The sequence below is a fragment of the Haplochromis burtoni genome, unplaced genomic scaffold (genome assembly GCF_018398535.1).
Source record: "Haplochromis burtoni strain Fernald_Lab_line unplaced genomic scaffold, NCSU_Asbu1 Contig_57, whole genome shotgun sequence".
Lineage (NCBI taxonomy): Eukaryota > Metazoa > Chordata > Actinopteri > Cichliformes > Cichlidae > Haplochromis > Haplochromis burtoni.
The window spans coordinates 581,294-598,491 of record NW_024582418.1 but is presented as its reverse complement, the minus strand read 5'-3'; the positions used below and the strand labels follow the sequence as shown (position 1 = coordinate 598,491).

General features: G+C 40.2%; 1 protein-coding gene across 1 annotated transcript; it reads left to right on the top strand.

Moving 5' to 3' along the window:
* Nucleotides 1–48: 48 nt before the first annotated feature.
* Nucleotides 49–13,599, top strand: LOC102304545 (actin related protein 2). The gene is made up of 9 exons (XM_005922424.3): nucleotides 49–195; nucleotides 2,301–2,411; nucleotides 4,067–4,282; nucleotides 4,504–4,576; nucleotides 5,235–5,371; nucleotides 5,762–5,911; nucleotides 7,847–7,992; nucleotides 8,460–8,592; nucleotides 11,954–13,599. The coding sequence occupies exons 1-9, from the start codon at nucleotides 148–150 to the stop codon at nucleotides 12,122–12,124; spliced, it is 1,185 nt and encodes a 394-aa protein (XP_005922486.1). The 5' UTR covers nucleotides 49–147; the 3' UTR covers nucleotides 12,125–13,599.
* Nucleotides 13,600–17,198: the final 3,599 nt, after the last annotated feature.

Sequence of the window (17,198 nt, the reverse complement as noted above, 5' to 3'; positions counted from 1 at the left end):
TTCAAAGATGAAGAAGAGAATGTATGTCATTTGAACACACCGGATGAGCACCCTTCCCTTCCTCCTTTCGGCCGGGTTGGTGTGTCTTCCTTCCGGCTTTGCCGAAGAAAGTTGAGGGAGGTTCAGCAGCAACTGGGCTTTTACATAATGGACAGCCAGGGAAGGAAAGTGGTGGTCTGCGACAATGGGACCGGGGTAAGCTTACCGTTTTAGCTCGGCGTGTTACCAGCTCGAGTCTTGCTCTAAAAGGAGCCGTTATGTCGACTGATTTGCTGAAACAGGAAGTGGGTCTGTCACCGTCCAAGCTAGCTAGCGTTAACTGGGTGTGTAGCTAGCCAGTTAGCCTGCTAATTTTCATTCATCCAGTCCTGATGCGGAAACGGCCCGCGGATTGGATGGAAATGCACGGATAAAATTTAATTAAAATCTCTAGTTGTATTGCTCCCTCCTGCATAACTCCCTTAATTAATAGTTAACGTCCTAGGTGCAACCACCGGTTAGTAAGCTAACCGAGCTAGCCTTTCTAGTTAGCTTTTAACAGCTGGCTGTCTGGTTTCTGCTGTCTGGCAGCTACGTCAGTCATTTCAGCGATTTGTTCGGCAAACCACACGGAATTTGCAGATTCATTCTTTCCATGCTGTAGTCGGGGTTTGCTTTCCAAGGACCGGAGCTACATGTTTTTTCACTCAGTGTCGGCTAGGTGTAATGCTAGCTAGGCCGTGTCAGGTGAATTGAGGAACCACCTTTACGTTTTCTCATTCCGCAGCTTACACTAACTAAAAATTTAACCCAAGCATCCATTAGTAAGGAGTCCGGAAAGACCTCAGCAGGTGTATTTCTGCACGTATCTTTGGATCTGCACGTCGGCTGTGTGTTTACATGTACTTATTGATTAAAATTGGGGGCTAAACACTCGGAAGTTATGGGTGTGTAAAATGAAACATTGCGAAAGAGCCCCCACCACAAAGGAAAGTAACCACCATCCAAAAAGCTGCTCATATTTGCACTACATCAGATACATTTTTGTGGTCTTTTCGTCCCCAATAGTAATTATCAACATGAATGATATACTGCTGTATTTCCTTATAGCTGTACTCGCTCTTAATAAAATACTCAGCTTGTGCGCCATCAAGCATTTAATATAAACTTTACTGAGCTTTGTTTATGCTTCTAAATTGCTTCTTGCACACACACAGGTAGCACTGTTTCTTTTGGGGTGTGCAGGCTTCCTTGTCTAAACGTCAGCAGTCAAAGAGGATGTTGGCTCAGCATGTTACTGACTAATAAGGCTCTTTTGAGTTGTGAGTCTTTCAAGAGCTTTCTGTGAAACAGAGGGAAAAAACAGCCCTGTGTCAGAGTTGAACTGAGAAGTCAAGAGGAAGTGAGACGAGTCTGAACCACAGCCGTATATGTCACTAGCAGATTTGTTAAGAGCGTTGTTGCATGCTTTTTCACAGTCCAATGCAAATGCGTTTTCTTTTCTTTTCTTTTTCCCATGCAGAAAAAAGTTTAGACTATTTATTGTTTAGTTTACTCTTGATAGTCTTTCAATGAATTTTACCATAACGGTTTCCAAATTGCATGTTTGCAGTCTGCATCCCGTGTTACTTGGTTACATTTTGTGCTGGGTATTGATGCAAAAAATGTTTTTATAGTTGGTTCAAAGCAAATTAAATTGGTGCAAAAAAGGGTGTGTAGAATCAGAAAACAGCCAAATATTTTAATTAGAGCTAAAACAACTTCCTGTAACGGTATTTGCGGCTGATATTTTAGAGGTAATCGTACACCAGTGCACCCCTGATGCTATCTTTTCCTGGTCTTTGGTTATCTGAGCTCGTGCAACTATTCTAGCTGAGCGCAAAGAACAGCAAATTGTGTATATCTCCATTTGGTGTAAATGATAGTCTTTGTAGCTCTCACAAAATTGATTTTTACAAATGGTTCTAATAATATTTTATTTGTTGGTAATAACACAGAGGGGTTTTCATTGTATAAATGTGAAAATCACAGATGCAGGATATTAATGTTAAATATCTTTGTTTGTTTTTTGCATTAAAAAGGAAATTAGTTTTAGTTAAATTCGTTTTTTTTTTAGTTAATTAATGCAGGAACTGACCACATTTAGACATGCAGTACATGAAACGTGCATCGTCATCAAACATGCTCATTCTGAATGGTAATTGGGGTCTTTGTTATGATAGTAATGTTTTCAAGCTCTGTTCTAGAATTTATCTTATCAGTATTTTCTAATCACTTCCTCTGTGCTCTGGTTTTCTTTCCTTTTTGTCTCTCTATTGTAGTTTGTCAAGTGCGGCTATGCAGGCTCCAACTTCCCAGAGCACATCTTCCCTGCACTTGTTGGGAGACCCATCATTCGTTCTACAGCCAAAGTGGGAAACATTGAGATCAAGGTACAGACTGTTCCTCCTTATGCATTTTTTTCCCCTCAAGGAAATGGGTCATCGGACAAAAATATAAGTTGAAAACAGGAGAGGGAAAAAAAAATCAAGATGTGAAATATACATTACAGAATAAAGTCAGTCTCTTATATAAGCACAGTGTCAAAGTAATAGACAGTCAAGATGGACTGTTGTAAGAGTTGGCACCCTAATGAATCTCTGAAAAATGCTTTGAACACCAGCCCACATCAAAACTAGCAGGTCCTTTTATTTTAGCAGGCAAGACAGCAGCGGTGTAAATGTCTTGACAGCTTCACATTATTTTGGCATGGTGCCTATCTCTACCTTTCTCCTTGTCCTTTCCACTTTTGTTTGTTCATTTTTTTTATATATCTGCCTTCCTCCATGTTTTGTTCCTCTCCTGGTGAAGTAGAATGTCCAAAAAATGGTAAGTTTAGGTTGGTGTGTGCTTCTGATTCTTGCTTGCTATAGAGAGCTGAGTCATATAATGAAATTAAAAATTAAGCCTCTTGTTTGATTGAGTTTTTCTTTTGTTTTGTCCAGTGTGTTTCATGAATTAATTTTTTTCATCACTCATTCTGATCCCATTTTTGTACATCCTCATTACCTTTTGATTTTGGGTGCTAAGCTGGGTATTGCTGGCTGGTAAGGCCAATCCACAGCAGTTTTTTTTCTTTTTTTCTTTTTTTTCTCCAGGCTGAGAGTGTTAGCAGAAATAGCTGCAGTGAATCATAGGCCAGCTGTTATCGATGGAGTGCTAAAAGAGATTTTGGACCAGTTCCACTGTCAAAGTCTCTGATCTCCTGCTGCATCCTGACAGCTACCCTCCCACCAATCCTGAAGCACTTTTCAGTTGAAAACAACTTAAAATGTCACCCAGAGCAATGTGTGCCAAAGATCAGATTTTTCTGTATCTGTATGTATCATATGTATCTATTTTCCCAGCCATTTTGAAGCAGTCAGCATATTTTAATTGATTAATGTCCAATATGAAAAATAATTATTCTTTATTCTAAGTATAGAGGAAGTGCCCATACTTGAGGATGCATGGCAGACAGCTGTGGTGGAGATGGAAACACATCTGTTTTTCTTTCCTTTTTTCCCCCCTTCTTTCTTTCTTTTTTCTTTAATGACACCACATGGAGGCGATGCCTGTGACTGGTACTCATTAATGCCAAAGAGCACAGGATGAACCCATAAAATGGCTGCCTTCAGTAGGCTTTTGATGTCTCCAAGTGGAATGTGAGATGCTTGACTGTGTGGCTAACACTGAGCTCTAACCCAACAGTTGTTTACATTTTGCCGGGGTGCCTTGCATGCAGATAGTTGAATGTGGCTTAAACGAGTGGTGTACTGTAGCTAAAGGAAAGTGTTTCCAGGTGTATATGCATGGAAAATGATGCCTTGTTGTGCATGGTGGGTAATTGCGTTTTAAGTCAAAGTGCTACATGAATGCTTTTGTTGTCACATGACAGAAGTTTTCAGGTGGCAAGTAGGCAAATGAGATGACTGAGTTTAATTTCCAGACAGAAGCTATATACTCATCCTTTTGCTCAGTGACTCTGATTGTTCCACAGTGGGCTCCACAATCCTGAGGGCTCTGCTGCACTATTTTTAAATATTTATCTCTGTTAAATTTCCTGCAGGACCTGATGGTGGGGGATGAGGCTAGTGAGCTGCGCTCCATGCTCGAGGTCAATTATCCAATGGAGAACGGCATTGTCAGGAACTGGGATGACATGAAGCACTTGTGGGACTACACCTTTGGCCCAGAGAAGCTCAACATCGACTCCCGCAACTGCAAGATTCTGCTGACCGAGCCCCCCATGAACCCCACTAAGAACCGTGAGAAAATCATCGAGGTAACATTAAAATTGTCATTATCAGAGGCAGCATCTTGCAGTCTTTCGGGGGGAAATTGATTTTTAAAGCATAGCAGAAGTTGCAGTTTGGTTAATCCTCCGTGAAATGACTTCATTGTGTGCTACTTCTGCATTACGCTACAGAAATAATTTTGCACCCACGTTGCCTGCTGTAGTGTGTCAAGTTTCTCAACAGTTGTACTTCCTGTCCTCTACCACAGGTGATGTTTGAGACCTACCAGTTTGCAGGAGTCTACATTGCTATTCAGGCTGTGCTGACACTGTATGCCCAAGGTAGAGGCCTTTACATACATGTTTAGTCAAAACGGACACTAACCTTTTTCTGTTGCATAACACAGCTTTCATGTCACAGACATTTTAGACTTGTTCTTCTGCTTCCTTAAACTGCCTCATCTAGAAATTAATTTTAGCCCTAAGGTGCAATTATAGGCCCTTGAAGCGGACAGTTATAAAACGTATTGTACTATTTTCTTGATTACTATTTATGTCATTAAACTTAGAAACAAGACCGCTGTTAAAGTTAGTTGTGGAAGTTTTTGTGTAGCAGTATTTAGCTACCACACAAACACTTCTTGGTCAAAATGTTTGTTCTTACAGACTAACACAATCATATTTGTGCCAAAACATTTATCAGTACTTCTGACATCAACTGATATGTTGTGCAAACACAGCTTTGCGTGAGGTCTGTCTAGTATTCTACTATTTTTATCAGTTTTTTTTTTTTAAATAAACAATTACCTACTTATAACTGCTACTGAGCAGTTATAAGTAGGCAACTGTTACATTAGCTGTGTTATTGCAGCAGTTTTTGTGTGTGTGTGTGTGTTTACCCAGCCAGCAGTAATCAGCAGCTGCAAGAACACTCTGGATAAAATTCTCCTTGCTTAATAGAATTGCAGGTTATTAACTGTAGAGTATGTTTGTGTTTCAGGCCTTCTCACTGGTGTGGTGGTGGACTCAGGTGATGGTGTCACGCACATTTGTCCTGTGTATGAGGGCTTCAGTCTGCCCCACCTGACAAGACGTCTGGACATCGCAGGCAGGGACATCACCCGCTACCTCATCAAGGTATCCAGTTTGAATAATGTCATCAAAGTGTTTCTACGTGAGGTGGAGATTTGGCAAAATATTCTTAGATTAATCTTTAAATAGCAGGTTCTGTGAGAACTCCATTCTAACATCCGATTTCCAAAATGTGCTGCTGAATGCACAAGTTTGAATATGTTTTGCAGCGTATAAAAATATGTCAGTTTTTTTTAAAATTTTTTTTTTTATGTGAAGTCTTGCATATGTCATCAGATTCTTTGTTTGCAACTTAATGGGAAGATCTTAATTTAGAAAAGCTCCTCCAGTGCAACTTGATATATTAGAAGATTACATTAAATGAGCCAAAGCGTCTCATTTTATTCTGCTTTTCCTTCCCTATTCCCTGACCTCTTTCTCATTCTCCATGTGCAGTTGTTACTGTTGAGGGGTTATGCCTTCAACCACTCTGCAGACTTTGAGACGGTGCGCATGATGAAGGAGAAGCTGTGCTATGTAGGCTACAACATCGAACAGGAGCAGAAGTTGGCGCTCGAGACCACCGTGCTGGTGGAATCATACACGGTAGACACTCGCATGTTTATTCTTAACAGTAATAAGTCACTGACAAATGCAGTTGCATTACATTGTGAGAGAACTGATCCACATGTTTGATGTTAATCCCAAGCTGGTCGGTACAGTTGCCTTATGAACGCCAATAAAAGATTTTAGGGTGTGCCGTTTTGGAAAGCGTTATCAAAACACTGCAGCTTGCATAAAAAGGGCGTTAAAAATGATTGCTGCCCTCACATGGGCATTGTGTGCATTAGTCACTCAAGAAGCCGAGCTTTATATAACAAAAATGCAGTAAAATAATGATAACAAAAATCTAAATACAGTAACTACATACATTAATAGTCATTAACTCAAGTATACAAGTCAGCAGCTCTGTGCATTGAATCTTTTTAAAATTTTATTCCAATTTTGGCTTTCAGTGAGTCATATCACTTTCATTTATCCAGCACAGTTTAAAAAAACAAGACTTCGACTCCACTCCCGAAAACACACAACCCGTGAAAACAAACACTAAAATTACAAATTGCAATGATGATAATAAACAAATGAATAAAATCTGGTTCTGTTTTGTAGTGGTTAACACATTTGTCTAACGCACAAAAGGTCTCCAGTTCAAGAGTCAGAATAGGCAAAAATTGCTGGGAGGGTGTCCGGGGTAAAAGTCTGTGCCAAATCAAATATGCAGATATATCCTCTGTCATGACACCTTGTGAATAAGGGAGCAGTCAAAAGAAGCTTTAAATAAAAACTAAATATTAAAAAAAAATTAGTAATTATTTTTTTCATCAAAAAACAAGTTTAAATCCATAATTATTCCAAACCTTGAGTATTATATTTATTAAATAATTGTCACGGTAACCAAGGAGCCCTACCCATCAGAGGTACAAATGTGTAAAAACCGATTGAAATTCTGAAATGTATATTTTTGGCATATTAAACATCTATTTTATTTAGGTTGAATGTTTTTACAAGTCAGCAAATTTCCAGCCCTGAGGGGTTGCACTTTTTTTTGTTTTGTTTGTTTTGTTTACTTTTCCCTTTAAAATGAGTTCTTTTTACACACTCCACATGTGCACAAGTTTCAAATTTCTGCCTAAAATAGCACCGGTGCAGACAGAATCCCTCCCAAAGGATTTGTTATTCAAAAGTGGCAGTATTTTGAAATAATCAAAACTAATGGGGTAACTAAATCTGTTTCAGCACTGAGCTAAGTAGACTACCACATGCCCACTGTTGGTGCAGTTGGCAGCTTTGGTACAGGACAGTGCTACTGACTAACAGTTTTCTCTGAGACTCAGACATATGGTGGTGCAGTGCTCCTCCGTCAGGCTTGCTTTTCTTTCCGAGGTCCATTTCCCTGCAGAGAGAACCACAGAATCCAAACGTTAGTCCTGGTGTCTGTGTTACTGCACGCCTTTCCGAGCACATGTTGTGTCTCAGTGCGCTCTGACCATGTGTGTTTGGGTTAGTGTAGGCGACTGTGTGCGTGTAGGTGAATAGGTGCGTGAACATGTATGTGTAAGTATGGTTTTGTGTGCCGAAACAAGGAGGGCAATGTACCTGTGGCCGAAAGGTCCTGAATTGCGCGTTACATCATTTCCTGTGCAGCCACTTTGCGGCAGTGGCTAGGCTCTGTTTCCTCCCACTGCCCTTGGCTGAATGAAGCCTTTTTATAGTCACATGCATTCACTATAGTCAGTTTGAGGCCAGCACTCTCCGTGCTCTAACTTGCTGTACAGTGTCACCAGTCTGGGAGGATTTTCTTTTCTTTTGAGAAGTTAAACCTTCCTTTCAGTTTAAATCATGATTCTCACTGTAGAGTTTCACACCCTTGGGCACTCTTGTACATTAAATCTTACCTCTTCATTAGTGTCATGTTGTTGTTTTTTTTTTTTCTCCCCCTCTTTGCTTTTTTTTTTTTCTCATCCTCCCACACAACTCCAGCTGCCAGATGGCCGTGTGATCAAGGTGGGAGGAGAGCGGTTTGAGGCCCCTGAGGCTCTGTTCCAGCCCCACCTCATCAACGTGGAGGGCGTTGGAGTGGCCGAGCTACTCTTCAACACCATCCAAGCAGCTGACATAGACACCAGGTGAGGCCAACAAAAGGGCACATGTATACTCCACTATCAATAAAAAGCTTTCCTGAGGGTGACTCAGTGTTTCCACAGCATTAGGAAGTTTCAGCAGAGGCAGACGTTTTGGCAAGCAATAGATAGATGGATGTCAAATGGCAATGTCAGCTGATCACAGCTTTCGCTTAAGCAATGGAGGCTTTTAGACTTAAAACTAAATATTTTGTGAAGTCTAGAGTTCAGTATGGAAAGTTTGAAAATTGATCATGAGTCTTTAAAAGAATGGAACAAGGGGGAAAAATGTAAACACTTGCAAGTCAACTAAGTATGACTGATCCTTTGCTGCTTAAGTTCAATAATTTATTTTTACTCTCTTGAAGTCACTGAAGAACTGTTTGGAAAGTACATTTTCCAGCATTTGCTGACTTAAACTGAGAAAATGTGCCTTTTCCTGCTTTCACCCTTTTCTGCCTTCCTGTCATCAGGCCTGAGTTCTACAAACACATCGTTCTCTCAGGCGGATCTACCATGTACCCCGGCCTGCCATCTCGGCTGGAGAGGGAGCTCAAGCAGCTGTACCTGGAGCGTGTGCTCAAGGGAGATGTGGACAAGCTTTCGGTGAGAAACCAGCCCTCTCCTATAAAGTGACATGTAGTACTGACTGTGAGCAAAAACTGCTCAAATATGATTCACAGTATGATTGTCACTTTGAAAAACTGGGACATTTATTTTAGCTCATTAGATCTATCCAGTGTGATTTTTAAAGAGTGCTCTAGTTATAGAAAGGAACATAGAAGTCTGCATCTGGCCTCTGGTTTGAAGTAAAACATTTCCCCTGATTCTCACAATTTGTTAAAGATCTTCAGTACGGCTTTTCCCACATGTTAGAGAGCATTGAAGTCCCAGAAGGAAGCACAGGGAACATGTTTCTCAAGGATGTAAATGACATCTCGCTGTGTTTTCACACACCTTGAACTTAAACCGCATGCAGCTATCATGTCTGAACCTTGCCCGTTTCAAGCACAAGACTGGCTTTATGAATTTTTTAGTGCAGTGTAGACAAACTACCACAAGGTAGTGCCAGAGGCCAGACGCTCCTTTAATTTAAACAAGCGTGCAGTTAACTTCATAGTGACAAATATTTGTTTTGGTAAAATATTTCTACCTTTTCATGTCGGTATCCCAAAGACACAGATGATTTTAAACAGAAGTATTTTATAAACAAAGCTCAGCAGATGACTCATAGGTTTAAAGAACACATCATTATGTGCTTTACTTTTCTGCCTGCAACTGCAATCGACCCCAATTTTCCCAGATTGTCTCATTTTTTTTTTTTTGAATTGAATTGAATTGAAGTCTGCAAAGTTAGTGTGGGAATCCAATGATAGGTTTTTTTCCCTTTATGAAAACTCTTCAGAACTAAAAAGATGCTGATGAGTTTTTGCTAGAAAGAAACTGCTTTGTTGAATGTCAGTTTCAACTCTAGCGTTAACTAAACCACAGTCAGTCTTGCTAGCACTTGTTTTCCTGCTAGAATATGGCAAATACACCACCTCCTTGTGTAGCTTGCACCTTTACAAGTTTGTTAGTACGTTTAGACAGCCAGTCACGTGAGCAACAAACAGAAGCAGCATCCTTTGCCCTATTTGGTGAAAATATGAGTGTTTAAACATGCCACACAGAAGTAGATTGTGCTGAAGTCTATGTTTGTGTTATCATTTTTCTGTGCTGAAAACACAAATTGGACTGCCTGTGAATCTGATCACAGCTGTCATGAGGTCGCTTTAAAGCAGCATTGGTCTGTGTTTTTGATTATCAATTGATCAGATGACTCTGTAATTTGCAAGGTCTCAGTTGTCGTGATAAAACCACAGAGTTATCAGCTCACGCTGTGATTCCTGCTGGGTCTTAAAGCAGCATTTTACTGCCTGTCACCTGATTGTTTTGGTCTTATGATAGAAAGTTTATTGTTTTCGCGTCGGTCTCTGAGCTCTCAGTCGCATCGATTCCATGCAGGCAGCTTTCTTCCTATATTTCCCTCAGGAGCTGGAAAACTCCTGAGACAAATGCAGATTCTCACACAATCGTGATCATAACAGGATCCATTTTATTAGACTAAAAGCTTAGCATTTGTTGGTCGGACCAGTCAGCTTCTTGTGGCAGCTGTGTGTTTTAGCTGCAGTAAAAGTCTACGTGTTGTAGTGGTGTACAGTCTCCAGGTTATTCTTTGTTTGTGCTCTCTCTGTAGCCATGTAGCCTTGTTTTGAATTCTTTAATCCATATACCAAATAAGAAATGTAAAAACACGAACAAGGTAGTAAAATATTTCTATAATTAATAATGGTGTTGTTTAATGCCTTTCTACAGTTTCACACTAACATTTCCATGACAACAGTGACCTCCTTCAGTCATAGATGTTGCCGTTTCAGTTATTCACTACTTCTTTATTTTTGTTAAAACAAGGTTGATATGTTGTAGATTTGTGGTTGGTGCAGGAGTAGAAACCATCATTTCACAGTGTAGCTCATAGTAAATCTACTTTAGATGATTATAACATTATGGCTCATAATCAAATCCCTATGGAGAATATAAATGGGATTTTCAGTTCCTGAACCTCACTGTCGTGTTCTGTTAATACCCACATTAGCCTGTGATAGACAGAGGCCTCATCCAGTCACCTGTCAAGAGCCTTTAAATGAAGAGCTTCCCAGTTACAGGCACTGTAAATTTGACTGGTCACATATTGGCTCCAAATGTTTCCTAATGTCTCATAGGTCATAACAGTTTTTGCTCATTAAAAAAAATCGACCTCAGTTATTAATCACATGTATGTATGTGATGGACTACAGAGGCGCCCTGCAAGCTAGCGTTTCAAATTCACGTTACTGTTATTTGTTAACAGTAAACTTGCGAGTGAACACGGGTTGATTTTCCAATTTTCAATTTATTCTTGTGGTTTTTTGCAAGCGGAAGCTCCTCGGAAGGTTTAAACACACTTAAATGTGTTTTATATTTTAAATGTCACAAAAAAAACATGTTAGTTACACCTGGCTAAACCAAGCTGTCCAATCCTACTATAGCGCAGTTCTCAAGTTTGCTGTTGGTTTAGACTGTAAAAAATTGAATTCAGCATGTTTTCGATAGAAAATCCTTCAAACATTTGGTGTTTGTTTTGTTTTTGTTTTTTTGTTTTTTTTATTTATTTGAGGAAAGTCTTGGCCTGTTTAACACTTTTCTGGCTGAGGTGCATGTGAGAGTGCAGTTATCCACCACCATGCTGGTCACGTATTAGCTGGTCCTTATCCTGCCAGTTGTCCAGTACAGAGGCCCTGTCAGATATCAGATCACGCCAGTGTGCAAAAAGCTCAACTAATATTTAAGTGCATTTAATGCTAGCAAGAGGACATCATGTGTCCTGCCTCCTGTAGTCTCTAACTTAAGCAGCTCCTGTTGCCTGAACCACATGAAATATTTTCAGTAGCTCAACTCTAGTTGTTCTTTCTCAATGTTAAAAAGTGGACAACTGTGGAAATCAGCAAAAAATGCTTGTATTTCTTTTCTTTTCTTTCTTTCTTTCTTTCTTTCTTTCTTTTTTTTTTTTTGCTTGCTTGCCTTGCCGGCTGTCTGGAGGCGGTGTATGTGTATAAACTTAACATGAGGCTGCTTCGACAGCGGACTGTGGTTAAACTATTTTTATTAAGAGAGCTCACGCCATCTGAAGCCAAGGAGCTCATTGTGTCAAGAGTTGGGTAGCCATGAATTCATAGGAAGAACTGACAGTTAAGTAAAAAGTATTATCATAATTATACCTAATTATCTTCTGGTCTTAAGCTTGTATCAAGTTAGTTTCTATCTGATTTAGACCACTCGAATTTTGATATAAATCTCCTTGACATTGATTAGAAAAACATGTAGACTTTTGGGAACTTTGAGCAGTATTGGCAACTCATCATTCTCCTCTGTGTTTCTTTTCCTGTAGAAATTTAAGATCCGGATTGAGGATCCTCCCAGGCGAAAGCACATGGTGTTCCTGGGTGGAGCCGTGCTGGCCGACATCATGAAGGACAAGGACAACTTCTGGCTGACCCGGGAGGAGTACCAGGAGAAAGGAGTCCGTGTACTGGAAAAACTTGGAGTGACCGTCAGATAAAGCACTGGACGGACAGAACACCCACACGACATAATAATACACACACACACATGAATATACACACAAACGCACACATACACGACATGCACACATTTCCACCCCTTGCCCACATCGCAGAGTATATATCTATTTATCCCTGTTCCTCTCTGTTTCGGCCGTTGATTCCCTTCAAACACCGCAGGGAATCCAGCCATCACCTTCCCGCTCTCTCCTCTCTCTCTCCACTCTGCCTCTCTGCCTCTCTCTCTTCTCTCCTGGTTTGGGATTGGTTCACACTTTTCCTCGCAAGCCCCAAGAAACCAATTCCATCTTTGCAGATTTCCACTGATTCTTGCTGAGTGCTGGTGGGAGAAGGTTAAGAGCTGTCAATGCAGCATATTTACCTGCAGATTAGGCTTGTTGTGAATTAACACTTGTCGGGTAAACCGACCAGCCTCAGCAGAAAGCTTAGTTTCCTCCCTTGTTAAACCTGTAGAGGAGATAAAATGATGCAAAGTTTCTAAGCAACTCGTAAGCGTCTGTAACGTCACAATCAGGGTCCACCACAAACAGCCACGGGCCGCTTTGAGCATCTTTTCCGGGTGAGCGAGAACTGATCACATTTTTATGTCGGTTTTTATAAATGATATCATGACTTTTCTTTTCTGGGAGAGGGATTACTTTGTTTTTGCTTTTTTCCCTTTTTTGTTGGATGTATGAGTTTGATTTCCATCTTTAAATTTGACTCTTTTCTTTTTCATTGACTTTTGTTGCTGTGCACTGCTACCATTGTAAATGGAGTGTATTGTAGTAACAGAAGGTCCTCCATGTGTTTTGTTTTCTTATTTTATGAAGAATTAATGGTTGATTTATAAAGGGACAAATACACAAACTAAAAGCCCCTGAGCTTGACATCGAGTGTGTGACGGTACTTTAGGGGTTCGTTGGTGGTGACACAGTGATGGGGTGTGGGGAGGGTTAGTATTTTTTTTTCCTCGTCAGACAGCTTGGCCTCTGCCTCCTCTCTGGTTATAAATCAGAAGTTGAATGAATGGGTGTGAGCAGTTATAGCAATATTTCAAACTGTATCGACGCTATAGTACCTCACTCATCGTGTTCCTCCAGATCCACCAAAGCACGGAGGCAGTGGCAGGTTTTAGGATGAGATCTGTTTAAATTTGGACACCTGGAGCATCACAAAGCTGGGAAATTAAAACAGTATATTATACGGCTTATTTAAGTTCTCCAGACTTTCATTCCCAACGGTCGACTTAATGATTACTGGAGGCACTTCTATTTTGATTACGATAAATGTGTATATTTTTTTTCTCCTCTTTCCATGAACGTCTATCCAGTGCCAAGTGCAGTTAATGTTAACTGGATCTCATGTTTTAATGTCTTTCTTTTTGTCACAGTTTTTTGTTTTTACTTTCCTGTGTTGTTCATAGCATAACTGCCTAACGCTGATTTAAATAAAGAAAAGTGATTTATAAGGATGTTTGTGTGACAGGTTCCTTCTTTTTTTCTTTTTTTGGCACATGAAGCTTCTGTTTCACAAATTTATGGCTCGGAATAAGAAATCCTGACCATTGATTTGTAAATATTTATCTTTTGAAGTCTATATTTGCGAGTAGGGGGCAGATTAAATGGGTTGATTAAGTACAATGACAGGAGAAGGGTGTAGGTGGCTGAGGCTCATCCACAGAAGAGGACGAGACCTCTGCTCACAGACCCGAAGGAGGAAGAGGAAATGGAACAGCGGCAGAGCACTGGCGCCACCAGAGGAAGAGGCTCTCTTTCCGTGCCTGAAATAAAGATCGCACCCAGACTCTTCCGGCCTTGTTCCATTTTAATCCCTCGACTCTTGCCACTTCCCTCTTAACCCTGAACTATTACCTCAGGAGCGCCGTTTGAAATTTCCTCCCCATCAGAGCACAAAGGGCATCACGTAAGGATGTTTGCAAAAGTAGTTTGGAGCATTTCATTGTTTTTTTTTATTTTTTTATTTATTTTCTGTCACTTCAGAATATGTATTCGCTATGAAATGAGTTAAAAATCCGCCACATGGAAACATGAACTTTACACATTTTAAATGGTGCACTCAAGTTCCCCCGAACAGCTTCTGAATAAACTTTGTTTAGCAATTTAAGACTAATAAAAATAATTCTTCTTTAATACTTGTTTTCCTATAGTTTTGCTGCCCAAACATTCTCTCTAAACTCTCTAGTCAAAGCATTATCCACAGGGTGGGAGTAGAGAGACATTTCCTCTCAGCAGTCTTTATCTCATGTTCAGGCAATCAAAAAAGTATGCTGAAGCAACTATCTCTTCGAACTTTACATCTGTAACGTCTCTGTTCAGTTTGAGTTAATCAAGCAGTTTTCGACCTGATGCAAAAACAGAACAGGTTAAAATGCTACAAAGGTAATACTCCCCGAGTTAACTGTTGAACAAAATCTTTGTGGTAAGGAAGGAAAAACATTAAATCCTGCCTATCTTTGGGCATGGGACCACGGCCACCCATTCCTGTAAACTGCACTGGGAAGTGAGCGCCGGTGCTTGTGCACCCAGAGAGGGGCCATGCTGACCCCATTACACGAGCAGATATCTTAAATGCTTGCACATGTGGACCGCGATGCTGTTTGCAGCCGTTGAGCTGCTTAGCAGGCCCCCAAAAGCCCTCAGGGACCTTCTTTCTCTTCTCTTTTCTCTTTCCCTCCCCCTCCCCTCACTTGCTCCATCATTATCGCCCACATGCTTTTCCAGAGACATCCTGAGTGAAACAGCTCGACGTCCTCGATGGCTATCACATGTTCCTCCTGTGGAGGGAGGCAGCTCCCCTGGAAGACATGTTGAGGAGAATAAGACAGGCTGTACTAGCCTCAGTTTTTCTTTGTGCTTTCTTTCATCAAATATGTTGCAAAACTTTTTAGAAGTTTCAAAGTCATAGGGAAAACTTGTGGCTTTGACATTTTTTTGAATCCTCTGGGTCTCCTCGTGAAATCACCCTTTCTCTTTTCATGAAAAGTGATTTATAACGATGTTTGTGTGTTAGGTTCCTTACATCAAACTTCTTCTGTTAGCTATTACCTCACTAAGTTCTACCACGATTTAAAACTGTTTAGGGACTTCATATAACCCTATATTGGATTTTTCAGTATATTTGATCTACATTTAATCAACTTCTTTCAGATGCTGGAAGATGGACCTAATAATATAAATCATTGTTCTCTAAATCTTTCTCTATCTTCTTGGACTTGCACTGCAGCAGGAATTGAGGCCAGTTTTTTTACACAAACCCCACCCACCTCAAAAAAGAAACAGAAATACAGGTCTTATTTTTGAAGGGTTCACCAGAGGATAAATCCTACTGACTTTGGAGATTTCTTGTATTATTATTGGAATTGGTGGCTGTGGTCCCATGCCCAAAGATAAGCAGGATTTAACTTTTTTCTCCTTACCACAAATATTTTGTTCAACAGTTACCTTTGCAGCATGTTAACACGTCCTGTTTCTGCATCAGGTCTAAAACTGAACAGAGATGTTACGGATTTAAAATTTGAAGATACAGTTGCTTCAGCATACTTTGATTGCCTGAAGTTGAGATAAAACTGCTAAGGGGACACGTCTCTCTACTTAGGGTCATTGTAGTGTCACTGTTGTTTTGGAGCACACTGGGGAGACCACGGCCATTGGGGAGGGCTGTTGCAATGAGGGGCTGTGCTTCATGTGCAATGATTCCTAGGTGGGTGGTACATGTCAAAGTAAAAACCACATGGATAAACTTTTAAGCATACCACTGAATTCTAAACCTCCAGGTGATTTTAACACTGCTGATTTCTGTATGAACAAATGAAAAAAATATATAACTTAATTTTATTTCAGCTTTACAAACTTATCAGTAATGGCATAACTGATGTGTGCTTACAGTTACAATAACGTATCTCCTACTTTTACTGATGGGTTGAGTATAACGGTTTGTATAGTCAGTATATTGTAATTAGCTAACTGTTTCAGTTGTTCATAGCTAATCGTTTCATGAGTAAAAACAGGACGTCAACCACCTTGCCACTAGGAAAAAATCAATGGCTGCCCAGTGACTGAATTATTTTGCTGTCTGAGACTGTTTTAGAAGTAGTTTCCATGAAGATCTGGTTGCTCAGAGGTTGACTGTGCAACATCCTTATCCTTTGGGCGACCACTTCTGATTGCAAGTTGAGTGCAGTTGCTTGCTTGCCTGTCTCGAAACAACTGGAGTCTGTCCCAGAGTTAGCACTCCCAGACAGATTGGTCAATGATCGATCTTTTTTATAAATGTAGACAGACTGCCAGCATATTGCAATGAGTAAGTTAGTCTGCACTGCAATAGGACACTTGACTCAACTGGTTATGAGCTGGTTACATTCCAATATCAACAGAAGATTGTTGTGGGATCTTTAAGGAAAGACTAAAATAAAGCTGTAGACTTCTTTTTTAAAAATCGTTTTCTCTCATTTTATTGGAGGCGGAAGGTAAGACACACATTTCACTTTTCTCACAAACCTGGCCACCCTTCAGTATCTACAAAGTACTTCCTGTTCCTTCTTGAAAAGCAAGAACTACATCCATTGTACATGTTAGAAACAGTTATTTAAAAAAAATAGAAATAAAAATGTACAACATACACTTGATATATATAATATAATTTTTTGCTCTTTTTTACAGAGGTAAAAATACTAAGCATAAAAAATGGGTCTAATTCAATACAGGGAGTTTCTTACATTTTTCAATTTAAATACACAAGGAGATAATGAGGATGCGTTCAGGCACTTGTAAATGGCTCTGCATGTGAGAACACCAAACAAGATGGAGGTAAAAGATGACATGCTGACACACATACGCACACTCTTTCCAATCTGATTGGCCCCTGTCCCTGATCGATCATCAAAAGCATCTGAATCTACTCAGAAGGTGTCCATATGTCATAGCAAATTTAGCTGATCCCAGTAGCTTTGGATCAAGGAGCAGAAAAGGATGAGCAGATCTGGAATATACGCCAACACACACACACACACACACACACACACACACACACACACACACACACACACACACA

Coding starts and splice junctions, on each gene's coding strand:
- LOC102304545 (XM_005922424.3), top strand. CDS start 148: ATGGACAGCCAGGGAAGGAAAGTGGTGGTCTGCGACAATGGGACCGGG. Junction 196..2,300: donor TCTGCGACAATGGGACCGGG/GTAAGCTTACCG, acceptor TCTCTATTGTAG/TTTGTCAAGTGCGGCTATGC. Junction 8,593..11,953: donor GAGATGTGGACAAGCTTTCG/GTGAGAAACCAG, acceptor CTTTTCCTGTAG/AAATTTAAGATCCGGATTGA.